The sequence below is a fragment of the Notamacropus eugenii genome, chromosome 3 (genome assembly GCF_028372415.1).
Source record: "Notamacropus eugenii isolate mMacEug1 chromosome 3, mMacEug1.pri_v2, whole genome shotgun sequence".
Classification (NCBI taxonomy): domain Eukaryota; kingdom Metazoa; phylum Chordata; class Mammalia; order Diprotodontia; family Macropodidae; genus Notamacropus; species Notamacropus eugenii.
In genome coordinates, this window is record NC_092874.1 from 67391998 (window position 1) to 67411581 (window position 19584).

General features: G+C 37.1%; 1 protein-coding gene across 20 annotated transcripts in view; it reads right to left on the reverse strand.

Annotated features, from left to right (window-relative positions):
• LOC140532826 (protein adenylyltransferase SelO-like) overlaps nt 1-19584 on the reverse strand; it is a 63275-nt gene that overhangs the window by 12083 nt on the left and 31608 nt on the right. For 4 of the 20 annotated variants that reach the window (XM_072651769.1, XM_072651765.1, XM_072651764.1 and 1 more), the window contains 6 exons: nt 17684-17728; nt 17508-17589; nt 17304-17396; nt 14375-14454; nt 11294-11337; nt 1513-1592 (listed from right to left, as the gene is read on the reverse strand). In XM_072651769.1, the coding sequence (XP_072507870.1) occupies nt 1513-1592; nt 11294-11337; nt 14375-14454; nt 17304-17396; nt 17508-17589; nt 17684-17728 (424 nt within the window). Of the gene's footprint in view, nt 1-1510; nt 1593-4683; nt 4984-9769; nt 9911-11293; nt 11338-14374; nt 14455-16368; nt 16466-17303; nt 17397-17507; nt 17590-17683; nt 17729-19584 lie in introns of those variants that run through there. The other 16 variants (XR_011976684.1, XR_011976685.1, XR_011976686.1 and 13 more) reach the window with 14 other exon arrangements.

A 19584-nucleotide genomic window follows, 5' to 3' on the forward strand; every position in this document is an offset into this window, starting at 1 on the left:
ATGCAAATTAAAACAATTCTGAGGTACTACCTCATACCTATTAAATTGGCTAATGAAAGAGAAAAGGAAAGTGAGAAACGCCGGAGGGAATGTGGGGAAAATGAGACATTAATACATTGCTGGTGGAGTTGGGAAGTGAGTCAACCATTCTGTGGAGCAATTTGGAACTATGTCTAAAGGCTATAAAACCATGCATACCCTTTGACCTAGCAATACCTCTAGTAGGTCTGTATCTCAAAAGAGATAAGAAACAAAAAGGAAAAGAACCTATATGTACAAAAATATTTATAGCAGCTCTTTTCTGGGGGCAAAGAACTGAAAATTGAGGGGCTATCCATTAAGTGGGGAATGGCTGAGCAAGTTGTGGTATGTGATTGTGATGGAATATTATTGTGCTATAAGAAATGATGAGCAGGATGCTCTCAGAAAAATCTGGGAAAACTTACAGAAACTGATGCAAAGTGACATGTACTGTGTACAGAGTAACAGCAATATTGTAAGATGATCAGCTGTGAGTGACTTAACTGTTGTCAGCAGTACAATGATCCAAGACAACTCTGAAGGACTTAAGATGAAAAATGCTATCCATCCCCAGGGAAAGAATACAGATTGAAGCATTTTTTTTTACTTTCTTTATTTTTCCTGAGGTATTTCTTAATCTATGTTTTCTTTCACAACATGACTAAAATGGAAATGTTTTGCATCACTATACATGCATAACCTATTTCAAACTGCCTGCCTTCTCAATGAGGGGGGTGGAGAAGGGAGGAAGGGAGAGAATTTGGAATTCAAAGTTTTTGAAATGAATATTAAAAATTGCTTGCACATGTAATTGGGGAAAAATAAAATACTAAACAAATTTTTAAAAAATAAAAAGTAATATATCGCTATTGTATGCAATGAAGAGATGAATTGTGATGTAGTGGAGAGGTTCACCTTGGATTCAGGAAGGCCTAATTCTAGTCCTGGCTACAGGACTTGGCTCAAGTTACTTCAGAGTTCTAGGCAAGTCTCTTAAAACTGTAAGTGATAGCCCTGTGATCCAGATTTTTTAAAAATGTTGCCAATATTCCCTTCTTCAATATAAGCCAAACTTGTATTTAAAATATTATAACCAGACTGCAGCCAGCTAATTGGTGCAGTGGGCCTGAAGTCAAGAAGACTCATCTTCCTGAGTACAAATCCAGCCTCAGACACTGTGACCCAGGGCAAGTCACTTAACCCTCTGCCTCAATTCCTCATCTTTAAAATGAGCTAGAGAAGGAAATGGAAAACCACTCTAGTATCCTTGCCAAGAAAACCCCAACTAGGGTCACCACTGACCAACCACAAAAACATTTTCCAGTGTTAAGTCCTTTCCTCAAGGCCACATTTCAAAAGACAAATCACAAGACTCTTAGCATGAAATTGAGTTTAGTCTGTTTAGAAAAGCCTACCAACACTAGCAAAATTTTTAAAACACATGACACTTAAAAATCATGAAAATATGTAGAAAAAATTCAACAATCTTACCTCTGAAAAATCATTCATTTCTGCTTTTTGCACAGCAGATTCTGCCATCCAATTCTTCAGCACATATCTAGGATTGACACCTAGATAAGATAAACAGTCTTAACTTTCTCATACGTTTACTAAGAAACAAGACAGTATTATTTCTTCATCCCTAAAGTCAGAAGACATTATGGAATGTCAATGTTTTCAAAGAGGAAAAAATTAGTAGCATAATTCAAAACAACCTTTCAAAAAGGTTTAAATGAATATTTCATCATGTAAATAGTTCTGTCAAAATACTAATAGTCACTATTTCAAAACAAGGGGAAAAAATCATCTCCCTGGTATGGACAGAGGCAAACCCACAACTTGTCTGTCATTTATAGTCTTAGGGTAATATCTGGGGCACTGACGGTTTGAGTGGCTTGCCAGTAGTCACAAATTAAAACAAGGCAGGAGCAGGACTTAATCACAGGTCTTCCTAACTCAAAGGCAAGCCCTCCATACACCAGATGGCCTGACCAAAGTTCAATTCTGAAGTTTTGCTTGGGGTGCCCCAATTTCAATGTATGCTATCACCAGAACTTATCTAATCTTTAAAATTATTTGAATTGAGACTATGTAATAGTTTTAACCAGCTCTCTACCCTAAGAAAAAAGTACTTTTATAATGTTGTTCTTGATACACAAAGATAGCACTACTTACTGTCAACGCAACATTCATTCTGTGTTGTTTTTGAATAACGGTGATAAATTTTTTGCAAAGAAAGCCACACTAATTCAGCTGGCATAAGCACTCTTTTAACCATGACATACAATGTGCATGATGGTTGGGAAGGCACAGGGCATAGAACAAAAAAAAAAAAAGAACAAAGCTAACAGATGATTCAACCCATAGCCTTGGCTTACACTGTAGTACAAACTCTGATTAGCAGAGGCACAGCCAAAAGTCAAAGCTGGAACATAGCAAGGACTCAAATAATACACCGAGTGAAGGAAATTCTTCCTTGTGAATTAAAACCTAAATTTTTCTTTCTTCAGGAACATCTTGTTCTTTAACACTGCAATTGATGTTCCCAGATTCTCTAGAAAGTTGGGAGAGGAAAAAAACTGGAGGACCCCAAGCTAGCACTGAAAGCAGACAAAAATCACACTACAGCTTGCTTATTATTCCCCTGGGGCCTCTTTCTGCATTTGCCAAATTTTCCCCCTTTTCTCCCCCCACAAAAAGCCTAAAAACTTCCTAAGCTCAATATTAAAGAGAATTCTAAAAATAGGGATAAAAAGATTGCAGTTATCAATAAAGTTATGAGCTCCTCTAGCACACGATAGTTTAAAACAGATTTGAACCACCATATTAAAAAGAGTTCCAGAAGCATCTTTTGGGAAACTATATAGCAAAGGACAAAATGTGAAATTTCTCTCTTTGACATATCTGAAAGACACAAATTACATCTTTTTTTTGGTGACATTTCTAATTTTGATTCTGTACTTTGGGAGCTGTTAATAAAACAAGATAAAACAGCAACTGCAGATTTGGCAAGAGAATTTTTAAAATTCCCTCTTATGCCAAAAAGTAAGTTAGAACAGATTTTAATCTGCTTTTTCTGAAATGACTAGCAGGAAATAAAAGCTACAAATCAGTATCATGTGGGTATCTCAGCTGGTAGAGATCTAACTTAAACTTAGGAAAAGGTCTGCCTTTTATCAAGTGGCTTAAGGTGGTACAATGTGATGGTAGTCTGTCCTTTGATAGATTTCAGTATTTATATTTAGCCATAAACATTTTCATCCAAACAAACCTCATGGTGAAATATATTTAATCCTAATCAAACAGAATACCCTCCTACAAGGACACTGTGAAAGATCTAACAGAGTTAAAATAAAAGACCCTTTTCTTACCAGGGGAGCTTACACAGAAGCTTTTTAGGTAAGCACAATGCACCCAAGCATTCCAAGGACAACCAACTATTAATTGTGGTGCAAGACACACCAGAGAAGAGATCAAAGAGTATCCAATGGCCATGAGCCATCCTACTGCTGCTTTCTGATGCCCTAAATGCAACCTGCATAAAAATTACACATTCCTGTGATTTACCTTCCCTACTCTGATGTGCCACCATAAACAGTCTTTAAAAAGAAAAAAAAAAGCACTTGCCATGTTAATACAACCTGAATAATGAGAATTACATGGTTGAGATTTTTATGTTCATAGTCAACTTTGTTTTATTATAAATGCATTTATTTTCTTGGCTAAACAATTTTGCTATATTTTTAAAACATCTTCTGGGAAATTGCTTTTGTATCTCAAGTTTGTGATTTCCACCTAGGAATGGTTTGGGGAGTCTCTCACTTCTCTGGCTCATTGCCCTCTACCAAAGTGGAATTTGGTAAGTCCAATATCTGGCAAGCCCCTGTGAATAGCCAAGAGCTCCCCTTACAAGCACTTGGGCTCACAAGAATTCCAAACATCCAACATCTTGTTCAGACTCTAAAGTCTTAAATCGAATTACATCTAAATCCATAAACATCACCCCAACCTCAATCAGACACACACACACATACCCTCTCTTAAACATAACCACACTATTAGGCACCATGGCCCACTGCAGAAAGTGCTATTTCCAGAACCATGAGGATCTAGATTCAAGTCCTACCTTTGACACATACTGACCATGTGACTGGGCAAAGTCCCTCCCCCTCTCATTGCTCCAGGCAACTCTAAACCTAAAAATTGCAGAGAAGATGCCAGCCTGGCCTGGCACAGGAGGCGCCTCCTCTGAAGTTCCCTGCACCAGTGAGATCACAGGCCTAGTTTTCTGTTCAAGAAACCTAACTACCCTGTGGTCAGGCCCAACCAAAGGAAGAGGCCAGGGTTCACTCCTCCACCAGGGGCTTCATACCTTGCTTCTCTTTTGCTAATAAGATTTGCTCTCCTTTGTAGGAGAGATCCTGGGGATTCTTTTCACCATGGTCACTGTTCTCAGCTCTGCTTCATAGCTTTGTGCTGTTAGCTTTGCTAGAAGATGGCCCTTGTTACCTCCTCTTCCAAGAATCAGCTCAAACAGCTATGCCATAAAATCAAAGTAACTACACACAGCTGTTACAGCAGAGTTGCGTCCCTTCATTTAATCCTTCTCTATTTCTGTGTCTAGGTCTCACAACCCCATTCTCCAGAAAAAGGGCCTCTTACCTTTCTTGATCCACTCAGATGAGTTTGTTTTCCAATTCACACTGGCTCATGGTCATTTCAGAGATATTTAGCTCCTTCCTCCCTTAGTACCTTCATGGTTCACCTCCAACTTGAATTGGCCTTTCCCACTGGGTCTTTGAATTCAGAAAGGTATTCCTTCTCTCTTTCATTTATTTTTCTGTCTCCAGACTCCCTTAGGGGAGAGAATCTGTTGTGTAAACTGCCTTGGCTACTTCTCAAAAGTGACTTCAAACGAAGAAGTGGAAAAGACCTGGAAGATCATCACAATCACTTCTGTGCCTGCACGGAGAGAAGGGCAGTCCTACCCTGAGAGTGAAAACTATCTATCTATCTATCTATCTATCTATCTATCTATCTATCTATCTATCTATCTATATATATATATATATATATATATATATATACACACACACACACACACACACACACACACATACACACATATATGTATTTATATATATATACACATATATATATCTTTTAAAAAGATGGGATGACTTATTTAGGGGCCATTAATTATATTTCGTTTAATGTTTGAAAAGCACTGTGACTGTAGCATATAAAGAATGGGTCTCAGCATTGAAAAGACATAAATTTAATTCTTATGCCAGATATTTATTAGAACTATGACTACAGGAAAGTCACTTAACCTGCATAAGCCTCAGTTTCCTTCCTCTGTAAAATGGAGATGATATCTGTAGCACCTAGCTCAAATGATATAATGTAGGACAAGTGCTTTGCAAACTTTCCAAGTGATATATAAATGCTAGTTATTATTAGCATTATTATTATTCTCTTTTGTCAAGATATTAGGAGACGCCTTGCTTTCCAGAGCTGAGGCCCAGCACGCAGGCTGTGCCCTGAGCTTGGCATAACAACAATCCTCTACACTCACCCTGTGGATGATCTCAAAGCAATTATTGTATTGCTTTGACCAGTATCAGGTGTTCTCTGAGCTCAGACAAGTTCTGGCCAAAAAGCCCTGATATGAATCAGACTTGTCCCACTGTTGCTGTTACCCCTCGTTAGGGCTACAGCTCACTGCACAACCAATGGTATAAGGAGAGATCTCCCCACATGGCCTTGGGTCCCCCCACTAGGGGCAGGGCCGTGGGCACTTGTGTCTAGATCCCTCCTTGCTTGCAAGCTATTTCCCTTAATTTGAAATTAAGCTTGTTTGATTTCTGGCTCTCCAGCCTCTAGCCTTCTCTATTTGGGTCTAACCACCCACAGGTTAGAGCAGACCTGTACAACCTGCAGCCCTCTGACCACCTGCCAGCATGCCAAAGGATTCCAGGTGACCAGAGAAAAATGTAGAGAAAAACATCTTTTTTATGTAAAGGAAATCCTTTGGCATGCAGCAAGCAGCCACAGCTGGAGATTGTGCAGGCCTGGGTGAGAGGCTGGTTTGGTCCAGTTGACACTTTACATGGACAAAATTAAAAGCATAGAAAAGACCATTCATCACCTACTAATATCTGCTGGGGATGGAAGCTCAATTCCATGTGGACAGTCTCGGGCGGGTAAAGGTGGGAACTTCTAAATCTTAGAGTTCTCATGAGGCCCCCCATAAACACCAGGGAATCGAGGAGTGAGACCGAGCAATCTCATGTATTTCCGCCTCTTCCCGTGAGAAACGTGATGGGAGGAGCATCCCCCTCAAGACTGTCCCGGGTCTGGGCACACCTATTGTTATCTAACAGGCACGGTATTCAGATGCAAACTACGCGGCCGGAGAGCTTAATTGGGATCAGGAAAGCCTGAAAGCGCTCTTAGCGCGGGAGGGGCGCAGACAGGACAGAAGGCTCCGTTTTTCCTCTCTTCGCTCTCCCCTCCCCCTCTCTCCCCACTTACACTTCTGCTTCCAATCTCTTATTATAAGATCTTTGCCTCCTTGGGAGATTCCTCGCTCCCTCCTAAGGAAGAATTCCCCCTGCACTTGTAACCAGGACCCTGAATAAAAGCTTAACCCTTGTTCGACTCTGGGAGGTCTCTTCTCTCATACGATTATCCAGTTTGGCCAGCCGAAGACCTGCGAGAGGTAAGGTAAGAAGACTCGGGTAGCCCTCAGGCCTCTAGGCCTGGCAAATATCTATAGCCATAAATAGCATATCACTAAGTAATATTACCTTTGAATAAAAGATAAATAATAACTACTAAAGACCAAATCTTACTCACCATCATTGAACACATCATGTAATACACTGTTAAGTGGTGATGTGTTGAGTATTATGGAAAGTTAATAAGAAATGGCTGCTGCCTTTATTTTCAGTTTGCTTTTTTAAACTCAGAGTTTTCATTAATAGGCATTAATTCTGATTTAAATTCCATTCAATTCAACAACATTTTTGTTATTAAGTACCTACTTCGTGCTAGTTACTGTAAATACAAAGTAGAACCAAAGACATAGCCCTTTCCTGAAAGAAGCAGGTTTGGTCTTTTGTTCACTGAAATAGCATATCTGTTGAGTAAAAAATCAAATATAGATTAAACGTATGACTTCCAGCCAAAATGGCTGCCAGAAAAAAGGCTGACTGCCCAGCTCTCATATACCTACTCTAGCAAAAACCTAAAATTCTTAAGAAACTGACAATGATTGCAAAATCAAGTGAGAAATTACAGGGGCTTTAAGCTCCAGAACGGCATAACAATAAGTTATGCAAGAAGCAAAAGGGTACTCGTACTAGCAAAGAAAGCCACCAACAAAGTCTAACAACGTAAGTACAACTCAGCAGTCTCCCAGTGCAACTAGAGATGAGTCAGAATCTGGAGACAATGAGAGAGGATAAAGAAGCCTGATGGAAGCCTGGCCTTGAAAGCCCCAGGGAATGGCAGCAACCAGCCAACCAGTGTGTCGTGGTAGTGTTTGGCCTGAGACAGACCAGGCACCCAAGACTCTGCTATGCCTAGTACTTGACCTGAGGTGCCACAGAGACCCTGAAGATCTGACGTTTTAAAACTCCCAAATCCAGGGCAGCCTAACCAAAAGAGGTGGAAGTCAGTCCAGGAACCCAGATGACCTAGGGCAAAACTACACAAGGCTGACCATCGCATCCAGAAACACAGTAGGGAACAATGCTTCACCCTGAGACAAAGTCCCAATTCAGGAACTGAGGCTAAGAGGTGAGTCAACCAAAGACATAAACCATAGAACCAGTAAAGCTTTAAATTGCTACTAAATCATTAAAACTTAAAACTTCAGGAAGACTTTTAGGACCTCCTGTATAAAAACTGTTCTAGATCTAGAGATTCCCCCAAAAGTAGAGAGTGTTTATATAACAATATAATCAGAGTCTCAAGGGGAAAAAAATAGATTTTCCACTAGGACTAAAAGAATACCTAGAAGAAATGAAACAAGAGATTTTTTTAAAAAGAAAAAAAGGCTCTAAGAAAAGAACTGGAAGGACTACAAAGAGCTTAGAAGAAAAATAGTCAACCTTACTCTATTAGTGGACTCCCTAGAGACTAGAGCGGAACTAAGAGAAATCAGTAACTCCATGAGACGCAAAGAAATATTAGTACAAATCAAAGACTGAAAAAAATAAAACAAGAAAATGTTAGATACCTAATATTAATTCAACTGGCAGAGAAAACAAATCAAGGAGATGTGATTTACAAATCACTAGACTTCCTGAAAACCATGATTTAAAAGACAAAAAAAAGTCTGTGTACTATATTTAAAGAAATCATTAATTAAAATTGTCTAGATCTTTTAGACTCAGAGGCAAAGTGAAGACAGAAAGAATACACCAATCACCTCCCAAATATTATAGCCGAATTCCTGAGCTCTCACTTCAAAGAAAAAAATATTGCAAGGATCCAAAAAAAATCAGTTTGAGTACCAAGGAGCCATAATTAGGATTACATAAGACCTGGCAGTTTCTACCATAAATGACAGCATATCTTGACTACAGTATTCCAAAAGCATGCAACATAAGCTTTCCCTTAGAATCATTTACATATGGTCTATATTTTGTTACTGAACCATATTCCTGAAAATGGAAAAAACCATAATATACAAAAGATGTACAACCAAGATTACAGCCAAGAGTAATTTTCCCTGAAAAGCTGAGTAAAATTCCACAGAGGGGAGAAGGGCCTATAATGAAATAGAGAATTTTCAAAGATTTCTGATTAAAAGGCCAAAGCTGAATAGAAGTTTTGAAATGCAAACACAAATGTCAAGAGAAACCTAGGAAAGTAAATTTATTTGAGTAAATGAAAGGACATGTATTATGTTTTGCTAACATTTTGACAGAGAGAAAAGAAACAAGTGTCCCTTTAGTATATTATTGTCTTTAAAGGGTAATGCTTTACCATTAAATAAGAAAAACAAGAGATTCTGGTAGTGGACTTGTTCTTTTCTGAGAGTTCAAAAAAGGGGAAAAGAAAGGAGTATAAAAATAAACATAAAAATAATATAGCAAGGAGGAAATAGATTATAGAAATTCCTAGTTTTCATAATTGAGGTATATAAGAAAAATGTACCAAAATGGAAGAAGAGGTAAGAAGTGTGCACATCAGCTAAATCTCATACTTATCTGAAACAAAGGGAGGTTGAACCACATGCATGCACCCACACCCACACCCACACCCACACCCACACCCACACACACACACACACACACATTTGGTGTTGAAATACATCAACCTCAACGGGTAACGTGTAGGGGCTCAAATGAGGGACTATGAGAAATGATGACATTGAGGGTAGAGTAGTGGCAAGCAAAACCAAACTTCCTGATCCTGAAGAGAGGACTAAAAGGGGGAAATTTTTTTAAAGACCTAGAATCTAATGGTGTTCCTCAGTTTAGGGATGGCTAAATAAGTTGTGATTTAGGGAAGCAATGGAATATCACAAGCTCTTAAGAAATGACCCAAGAGACCATTTCAGAGCATTCTGAGTAGCATGAACCAATACAGAATAAAGTGAGCAGGAACAGAACAACTTATATGATGTCTATAAATAACATTATAAAGAAAAATAGCTTTGAAAAAGACTTCAAAGCTGATCAGTGCAATGACTAATGTCTCCAGAGGATCTATGATAAAGTATGCTACCCACCTTCTAACAAAGGTAGTGGACTCAGGGTGCAGAAAAAGACAGATATTTTTCAATATGGTCATTGTATTTGCTTTGCTTGACTATGTTTTTTTTCTCTTGATTTTTAATTGGGTAGGTTTGGAGGAAGTAACAGTAGTGATTCTAAAAAAGAGAAAGAGAGCCACTGAAATGCTTTTTTTTTTAATACAGAGAAGAAAAGAGAAGGCAGTTCAGAAGAAAGTACAGATGAGCAGGGCAGTTTTCACGGTAATAAACACTTTTTTTAAAAAAAGCAAGCAGATTGATGGTTTCATATACAATTCTCTTTTGTGTTCTGCCTTGAAATCTCTTTTGGGGGCCATTTAAATTCTGAATAAAAAAAGAAAATTTTAAAAAGAAGCAAACAGCACAACATTTGCATGTCATCATCAGTACTTTCTTCACAATCTCACAAGAATTCAAAAATCCATTTTTCATTTAGAACTACAAGTGAGTAATGGGGTGCCAGTTTTTATCATGACCACTCCCCAAGTGAAACTGAATACTGAAGAGAGTTGGATCATGACTCTAACCATGGAAAGCCAGATCCTTTCTTATTCCTAGAGAGAGATACAGTAAGATGGTCCAGGGTTTCTACAGTCCAGGGTAAATATGGAGGTCCTAGCCCAATCCTAGTTCATCTCTAATCCAGTAGACCATGGAAGGATTTTATGAGTTTGAACCCAAACACAGGTACAACCTAATACTAGCTGCTTCAGTTAAGAACACTTACTCCTCCACATTTTTATGTGGCTCACAGCTGGGCCAGAATTTTATCAGCTCTGGAAACAGAAGAGTGGCATATAACATAGGTTTTCCCTTAGGATCATTTATCTATGGTCTACATTTTCTGTTACTGTCCCACATTCCTGAAAATGGGAAAGTCATGAAGTGGTTTGGTCCAGGCACCAAAGACTTTGGTCCATCTGAGTTTCTCCTCTCAAACAATATCTATAATTGACACAGCAGATTCTAAGAAGTATGTAGAATTTGGAATATTCCCAGTTTTTATAATGAAATAAACAAACATTCCAATGTAATGAATACAGTGCAGAATAAATTTTAATTAGGAAGTTAAAATCTTGATAGCCTTCAAACATTCAAATGACTAAAGGACCAAAACTAAATAATTTCAAAATAAAAACACTTGGGTCTCCTAAGAAAGCATATTAATATTTAATGAATATGAGCCTCTGATCTTTAAAATAGTTACAGCTTCCTCATTCACTGCCCCTTCAGCAGGGACACTATTTTGGGAAGAATTTATATATAAGAAATCACATGTAAACTTATTAAAATGAAGGTAATACACCTTCAAATAACTTTAAAATTCTGTGATGAAACAGAGAACATGCCACATAATCCTTATTCCAAAGCTTATACATATTCTCAAATTCATTCTAGTTAAATGAATACTCAGTTCCCTTATAACCATTTTTAGGTTAAAAACTTATTGCCTGAAAATATTTTTCAAAGCTGACTAAATATACCACTTGACTCACTTACTTGTCATTCTTTTTCTTCTTCTGGAATCTGAATCATTCATGTTACTAAATATGAACATAGAAAAGGAGAAATTGATCATCAACTATGTCTATTTTTATCTGTATGTATTACCTTACATTTAAAAAAAAAAGTTTCATTGACATTTTATTTTTACTCTATAGATATTTACAGATTATTTCCATTTTGTAAGGTCTCTTGAAACAAAATAAAACAGTGAAGTAAAACTAATAATACAGTAACTTTATCTGAAAGTGAAGGCAGGACAGCTAGGTGGTTCAGTGGATAGAGAACCGACCTTGAATCAGGAGGACCACAGTTCAAATGTGACCTCAGAAACTTGTTAGCTATTTAACCCTGGGCAAGTCATTTGACCTGACTGACTCCAAAATAAGAAAAAGAAAAAAAAGAAAACGAACGCAACATTCCACTTCCGTAGCAACCCTCCCCCATACGCTTGCTCTGTTTTTTTTAAATTAATAGCATGGTTTATTACTGTTCCTCTGGATTCGTGAATGTATTATATTGATGAATTGTATTTATCATTGTTCTTAAAGCTTTCAAAGTTGCTTTTACAGTATCATTATTGTGTAAATTGTCCTCTTGATTCTGTTCATTTCATCAGTTTATAAAAAGCCTCAGAATTGTTTATTTTTATTATATGAATATTATGTTATAGTATAAATTGTTCTGTTTCTGCCTACTTCACTGCACCAGTTCATGTAATTTTTCCATGTCTTTTAAAAATCTATTTCCTCATTTCTTATAGCATGATAATCGTATTCCACCTCATATACCATAATTTATGCAGCAATTTGCTAACTGTATGCATCCCCTTATTTTCTATTTTTTGCCAATACAAAATAATTATTTTATAAAAATATTTTAGCAATAATAAATATTTTTATACGTATAGGAATTTCTCCTCTTTCTCACAGCACAATGGATGGAACTGTGGACCTGGAATTAGAAAGACCTGAATTCAAATCTGACCTCATACACTTACTAGCTTCGTGACCCTGGGCAAGTCACTCAATTTTGGTTTGCCTCAGTTTCTTCATCTGTAAAATGGGATAATAACAGCACCTACCTCTCAGGGTTGTTGTGAGGATTAAATGAGATAATATTTGTAAAAATCATTTAGCACACTGTCTGGCACACAGTAGGCACTATGTAAATACTTATTCCTATCCCCTTCCCCATTTCTTTACTCTCTTTTGGGTACGGTCCTAGCAGAGGTGTAGCAGCATAAAAAGGGCTTGCATGCACTGTTCAGTAACTTTTTGTGTATAATTCCAAATTGCTTTCCAGAATGGTTGTACTAGTTTACAGGTGTACCAACAATGCATCAATCTGCCTGTTTTACCACAGTTTCTACAGCATTTCACATTTTTCTTTTGCCTCCGTGATGGGTGTGAGGTACAGTCTCAGAAGAGTTTCGGTTTCCATTTCTCTAATTAGTAGTGATATGAAGCATTTTTTCATATGGCTAGAGATAGCCTGGGTGAGGAAATCACCGGAAAGAAACTTTCTGTTGGGAAATGGCTTTTTTTCTTATAAATTTGAATCACTTTTCTACATATCTTCTCAGAGAAATGTGCTGCAAAAATCTTTTTCTCCACTTAATTATTTCCCTTTTAATCTTAGCTTTATTAGATTTCTGCAAGAAAAAAATTAATTTTATGCAATTAAGGTTATCTATTTTTTCTTCTGTGATCCTTATTTAGTCATGAACTTTTCTCCTACCCATAGATCTAATAGGCAATGTTTCTCTAATTTGTTTATGATGTGACCTTATATCTGAGCCATGTACATATTTGGAGCTTTAACTTGGCATAAGATCTGAGATGTTGATATAAATCGAATTTCCCGTCCAATTTTTCCAGCAGTCTTGATTGAGCTGAGTTATCTCGCTCCTAATAGGAGAGTCCCTTCACTCTGTTTTGTCTGGCATATATTCTCTTATGCACACATTCTCTGATTTCTGCTTTGCTATAATTTTGATAAATGAGTTTCTTTGCTATGTGTTCACTCTGGAAGTGGTATAAGGCAGGAAAGGGGTCAAGCTTTAGATGTAGAGATTCCCCCCTAAAATGACAAAGCAATAAAAAATCAGATGAAGCCTGATCATATCCCCTAGATAAACAATATTTAAGGAAGCAGACAGATATATGTCTAGCCTGATACCCCCTCTCCTGACAGGAATGAAAGTCTCTCTTGGAGAAAGGTGAGAAAAGAGGCTAGATGTGTCTATTCTGCCTCCTTTACAAACACACACACAAACACACACCATCACTGATGGGCCTCACTATGTTTGTGGGGCTCCCATGCCTCTCTACACAGCCTTACACAAAGATCTGTAGTTTTGTCTTGGTGGGTACTCCCTTCACCAGTGTACATAATAGTGTTCAACACTCAAACCCTGTTTGAGTTAGATAAGAACGCAGGATTCCCCTCACTCCACAACTTGGCAACAGGGAAAGACTGAAGACTCACATTCTAATAAACATAAGTTTAGCCTTTTCCTAGTGACTTAGTCACTGCCGTGAAACATCAATTTCCGTGCTTCTTTCATGACGCTGTTTCTCCCTATAATACATTCTTTTAGCTTATCTGCTTTTGATAATTTTCTTGCCTTCTCTCTATCAAAACCATCAGCTACCACTTCTACATGCATACCCCTGCCCACTACAACTGTCCCTAACAGACTTTCATTTCCTCCGTCTCTTATTCTGTTGCCTCTCATTTGTTGTGCATTTGGAAACCAAATAATCAATCTTGCAGACCTGTGTCTAAAATACAAGTAAACATCCCCTGAATGGAGTTTTAGGAGTTGGCCTACGATGCTGGTGCTAGTTTTAACGCATGGAGAAGGGCATCTGTTTTGACTGTGTAGGTGAATTTTTTACTTATTTCCCAGGTCTCAGGTAGGTTATCAGGTAACTGCAATTGCTGAATAAGTGACCTCTGGATAAATGAAGCAGTTCAAACAATGCAAAGTACTTAAGGGAATAGAAAAAAGTATATTGCTAGGTACATACAGTTGTGTTATAACAACTTTCTAAGATGAATGGATTGCCTTACCTCTTCAGTCTCAAAAGGTACAGGGTCACCCAGTCAGAAAAGAGTTCTTGCCTTGAAAGTATTTTTAGTGCCCAAAATTCCTAAATGAAAATATATACTACTACTTAGTTTTCATATCACTTCATATTACCTTCAAACTGCTAATGTATGTTTTTCTATGATTCTGAATGTCTCCAACACATTTTCACCTGATGTCCTATTAGCACCTCAAACTTAGCATACACAAAATTTAGTTCATGATCCACTCCCCCAAATGACTACTTTCCACTACCTAACTACCTAAGTTCTTTGAGGGCAGAGACTATCTTTTGCCTCTTTTCATATCATCAGTACTTAGCACAGTGCCTGGCACATAGTAGGCTCTTAATCAGTGTTTACTGATTGACTGACTGATTCTGTGATCCCAGTTCAAGTGCTATCAATTCCTTAAGTTCTCTCCTGATTCTGCTTAGATGAAAGTCACTCATCACGCCGCTGGTGACCTTCCTAGCACTCTTTCCCTCCTTGCTGCATTTTCACTTTCTATCTGGAATCACAGTTTCTATGTGTGTCTCACTGCCCCTACTGGGATCAAATTCAATGACAGCCAGGCTTGTGGCACATTTTTCTCACTATTATCTTCTGTATCTAGTGTAGTACCTTGCACATTTAATAGTTACTGTTCAATGCCTTAATACTGAATTACAGTGTCCAGGTTAGTTGAAAAGGATGCTGTCTTGAAATGAATTAATACAGAAGATCTCTTTTTTGATCATATACCATTATAAGACTAAATATATGGAAATCTCTTCCATTGGCAGACTCTGCTTTCCAAGCAGATGACATTTACTAAGTGTCTATTATGTGCCAGGCATGGTGCTAACTAAGCACTGGGAAATAGAGAGACAAAAAAACTGACTCATATACTCAAGGAGTTTACAGGGGATTGCCAAGGGATACAATATGTAGATCTTTAAGTGAATACAAAATAAACACAAGATTTGGGGGGAAATAAAAGAGGGCACTTGAACTCTGGAACTTGGAGGTGGCATTTGAGCTGCTAGCCTTCAAAGAAAGCTAGTAATTGTAAGAAGTAGAGGTAAGGCAGAGCAGCATTCAGGTGTTAGGGACAACTTGTGCAAATCAACTTTAATCAGCAATTTGGTTGCTTTCATATAAAGGAATGAAAACTTAGAGAAAATAAAGAATGGACTCAAACTTCCTATTCATTATCAAATCTTTACATATAAATTCATAAAGTCATAGACTTTTCTGTACTACTGAACCTCTCAGAGCACTAACAAAAAACTTAGATATAATTTTTTTCTCTCAAGTCTAAACAAATTACAGATTTCAGGTAACTACTATATCTGTTTTGACTGTGTATATTTTACAAATATAGCTGGGATAAGAAAGACAACACTTTTGAGGAGAAAGGGTGAAAGCAGAGAGAAAACAGAATAAACAGAGGGGGAATTAGGATGGAGGGAAATACCATTAGCAACTGTAACTGTGAAAAAATTTAGAAGTAATTTTCTCTGATAAAGATTCTCATTTCTCAAACATATAGAGAACAGATTCAAATTTATAAAAATAACAGCCATTCCCCAATTGATAAATGATAAAAAAAAATATGAACAGTTTTCAGATGAAGTAATCAAAGCTATCTATATCATATGAAAAAATCCTCTAAATCAGTGTTTGCTGATCCAGCTTCATTCCCTAAGAGTAACAAGCCTTTAAAGAAAATCAGCATTATTTTTAAAGTGCTTATAAAGTGTTTTATAATCAAAAGTTTATTTATATAAATACCATAGCTGACAATAACTGTCAAGATGAATCTCTGAATACAAATTTTATATAGCTCCTTAGCTTGCTGAGTCTGAATAAATATTCCTGGTCTCGATGGTCCCAGCAATCTGTCCCTGATGTGTTTCTGGGTTTGACTTCCTCCCCAGACTTGGGAATGCCATGAGTTTTTTTCAACAACAGTAGTGGTAAAGAGGAGAACCTACCTTTAATCTTTCTTAGGGCCATGAAGATACCTCCATTTAAGGACTGTCTAGGCACTGGGAAGGACATCCAGAAATCAGGTCAAGAAAAAGAATATTCCTGCCAGTATGTGAGAATGAAAGTAGGCAGGGTCATGACATCCTATCTGAGTGACTCCCTACCCTTACACTAGGAGCTAGAAGAAGCCCATGAGAGAGTCTGTGACTTACTTTTCATCTCAAACCCTACAGAAGTTAAGGCAGCCTAAGATGACAAATAAGCAACAGAATTCAAGAGTCTATGAAATATACTTGGAAGAGAAGAAATAAAAGAATCCACTAGTGAGAACCTGAAGGAAAGATTTCTTTAATTTCCTGGAACAGAAAGTATCCCAGAATTTAGATTCATAGTGGGACTTTCTAAAGGCTGCGAGCAGACTGGGGTCAAGAGTAGAGAATGTAGCCAATAATATAAAAATACACCAAATAAGAGCAAGAAAAATAATCCACTTGAGGAGTGAAGGACTGGGAAATTTAGAAGAAAGAAGCTAAAGAGGTTTATAGTTAAATTTTTAAAATAGAGGGGTCCACAGGTGAGTAATGTTTCTAAAGGAATGCAGAATTAGACTTAGGTATGGTTTCATCATTGAATCATTCCCAATCCTCTCTTTTTCCTTTTTTTTACCATTTTTTTCCTACTAATTTTCTTCTAAGACCCTGAATTCAAATCATGGTGGAACTGGTATCTGGGCAAGAAGATGACACTAGCAATAACCAAAAAGGAGAAATTGGTAGATTTTAAATGGCTGGTCTACATTTTTTTAAACTTTGTTTTACAAAAAATACAAGAATTTTCTCCCACTTATATGACAATTCAATGCACAGGTTGCACTGAAATCAAAAGACAATAAATATTCCTAAAATGGAATTATGAGAAATGAAACGTCACACATTAATACCTGAGGAATGTCGAAGTCCTTTAGCTGGGCCTGAGTTATCTCACTGAGCTCCCGAAATGTCATTGTAAAGTCAGCTTTTGTCTCTTCCATGAGCTAATAAAAGTAATTACATTTCTATCAATTTCTATCCACATTTTTATTCCATATCCAAAAGATGAAGCAATAGTCCAAATATTTATCAACTCAAAAAAAGATAAGACTTACAAGTAGTAGAAATGCAACCAAATAATCATCACCCTCCTTTTCACCAAGAAGACCCAATTTGGCTTTGAAAAATTCTTTAAATCTGAAAGTAGAAAGATTTTTAAAAACTTAATTTTTCAAGAACTGTCTTCAAACTATTTAAGAATATTAAAAATCTATACTCAGAAATGACTCACCTTGTGTAATATAGAGTAGAATATCCCACAAGAATCTGAGTAGCACTATGAAAACAAAATAATTATATTATATAATTATTCTTTAAAGAAATTCCACCATTTCAAAGTTAAACCATTATCACATAGCAAAAGACTTCCCCTTTAACAGACCATAAATTGCTTGACGACAAAAATTGTGTATTCCTTCATTTTTGTACTCTCACTGCTTACCACACAATACATTGTATATGCTTTAGTAGATACTAAATGTTTAATATGATTGATGAAAATCAATTTACCGATAAGCTAGCATTTATATAACAATCATTCCAAAATTATGCTAATTTTGGCTTACTAACATTGATAAAGGCTAAACTATGTTTCCCATTACTAAATAAACTCTAATCATTTCCTGCTCCCTACAAGATCGAATATGAAATTCTGTTTGGCTTTCAACCTTTCCAATCTTCTCATATTTTCCATCCCTTCAACCTATTTGATGATTCCATAACACTGGCCCCCCTGCTGTTTCCTGCGTAAGACACTCTATCTGCTGACTGTGTATCTTCACTGGCTATCACCTATGCTTGGAATGTTTTCCCTCCTCACCTCGACCTCTTAGATTCCTTCACAGCAGCTAAAATCTTTCCTTATGCAAGAAGTCTTTCCTGCCCCCTCCCTGTCCCTCGCCCCCACTCAATGTTATTCATTTCCCTCTGATTATATCTTCCATCTACTTTGTACACAAAGTATATACTTTTATATACTATCTCTTTTAATAGAATGTGAAGTCCTCAAGGAAAGGTACTACTTTTGCCTTTCTTTGTATCCTCATCATTGCTTGGGATGGTTCCTGCTGGCAAATGAGTGGCTTGACTGAATGAATCTTATTACGTAGGCAAAAGACTGAAAAACTATTTTTAAAAAAGCTTATTTCATGAATTTTGGTTATTATAATAACAGCTCACATGTATATGTTGGGGTACCTGGATATCACTGTAGATAGAGTGACTGATCTTTCTCATTTCAAATCTGGCCTCACTCAGACACGTATTACCTTTGTGACCTTGGGCAAATCACTTAACCCCAATTGCCTTGCCTTCTCTCCACTACTCCCCCAAAAGATATAGCACATCATTAGTATATAATGTCAATTTTTTTTTTTAATATCGATGTTCTAACAGAAGCTCATTTGGAATTTTTTCCTTTTGTATTTGAGTAGCTTATATAAGAGTTTATGTGGCAAAGGAAAAAGAGATATGAATTGATCTTTGATTTCATTAGTATTAGGAACTCCCAGGTGAGGAAACTCCCTCAACAAAAGTAAGTCAGTAGCTTTTCTGCAATTCATATGGTCTTATGAGTTATCAAGAGCACTGACACAACTACAATGTGTCAAAGATAAGACTTGAACCTACATCTTCCTACCTTTGAGGCCAACTCTATCCACTATGCCAAGAGCTCACTCAATATAACTAAAATTTACATCCCAGAAAAACATCACAAATATCATATCATTTCCCAAATTAACACCAAGAAATTAATGCTAAACGTACAAGGTACATAACTTAAGTCAATCTTCACACAAACCAAATTCTATTTATTTCAAATTATACAGTAAAGTCAATCAACAAGTGTTTAAGTACGTACTACATACCATGCTATGTGCTAGGTACTGATGCAGCCAGGTAGCTGGCACAGTACTAGAGAGCTGGGCCTGAAATCAGGAAGAACTGAGTTAAAATCCATACTCTCTTACTATCCTGGGTAAGTCACTTTCTCTGCCTCAGTTTCCTCAATTGTAAAATGAGGATATTAGTAACACCTACATCTCACAGGACTGTTGTGAGGATCAAATGAGATATCAAAGCACTTGGCACAGTGCCTAGCACACGATAGTTGCTAAATTGAAAAGCTTATTC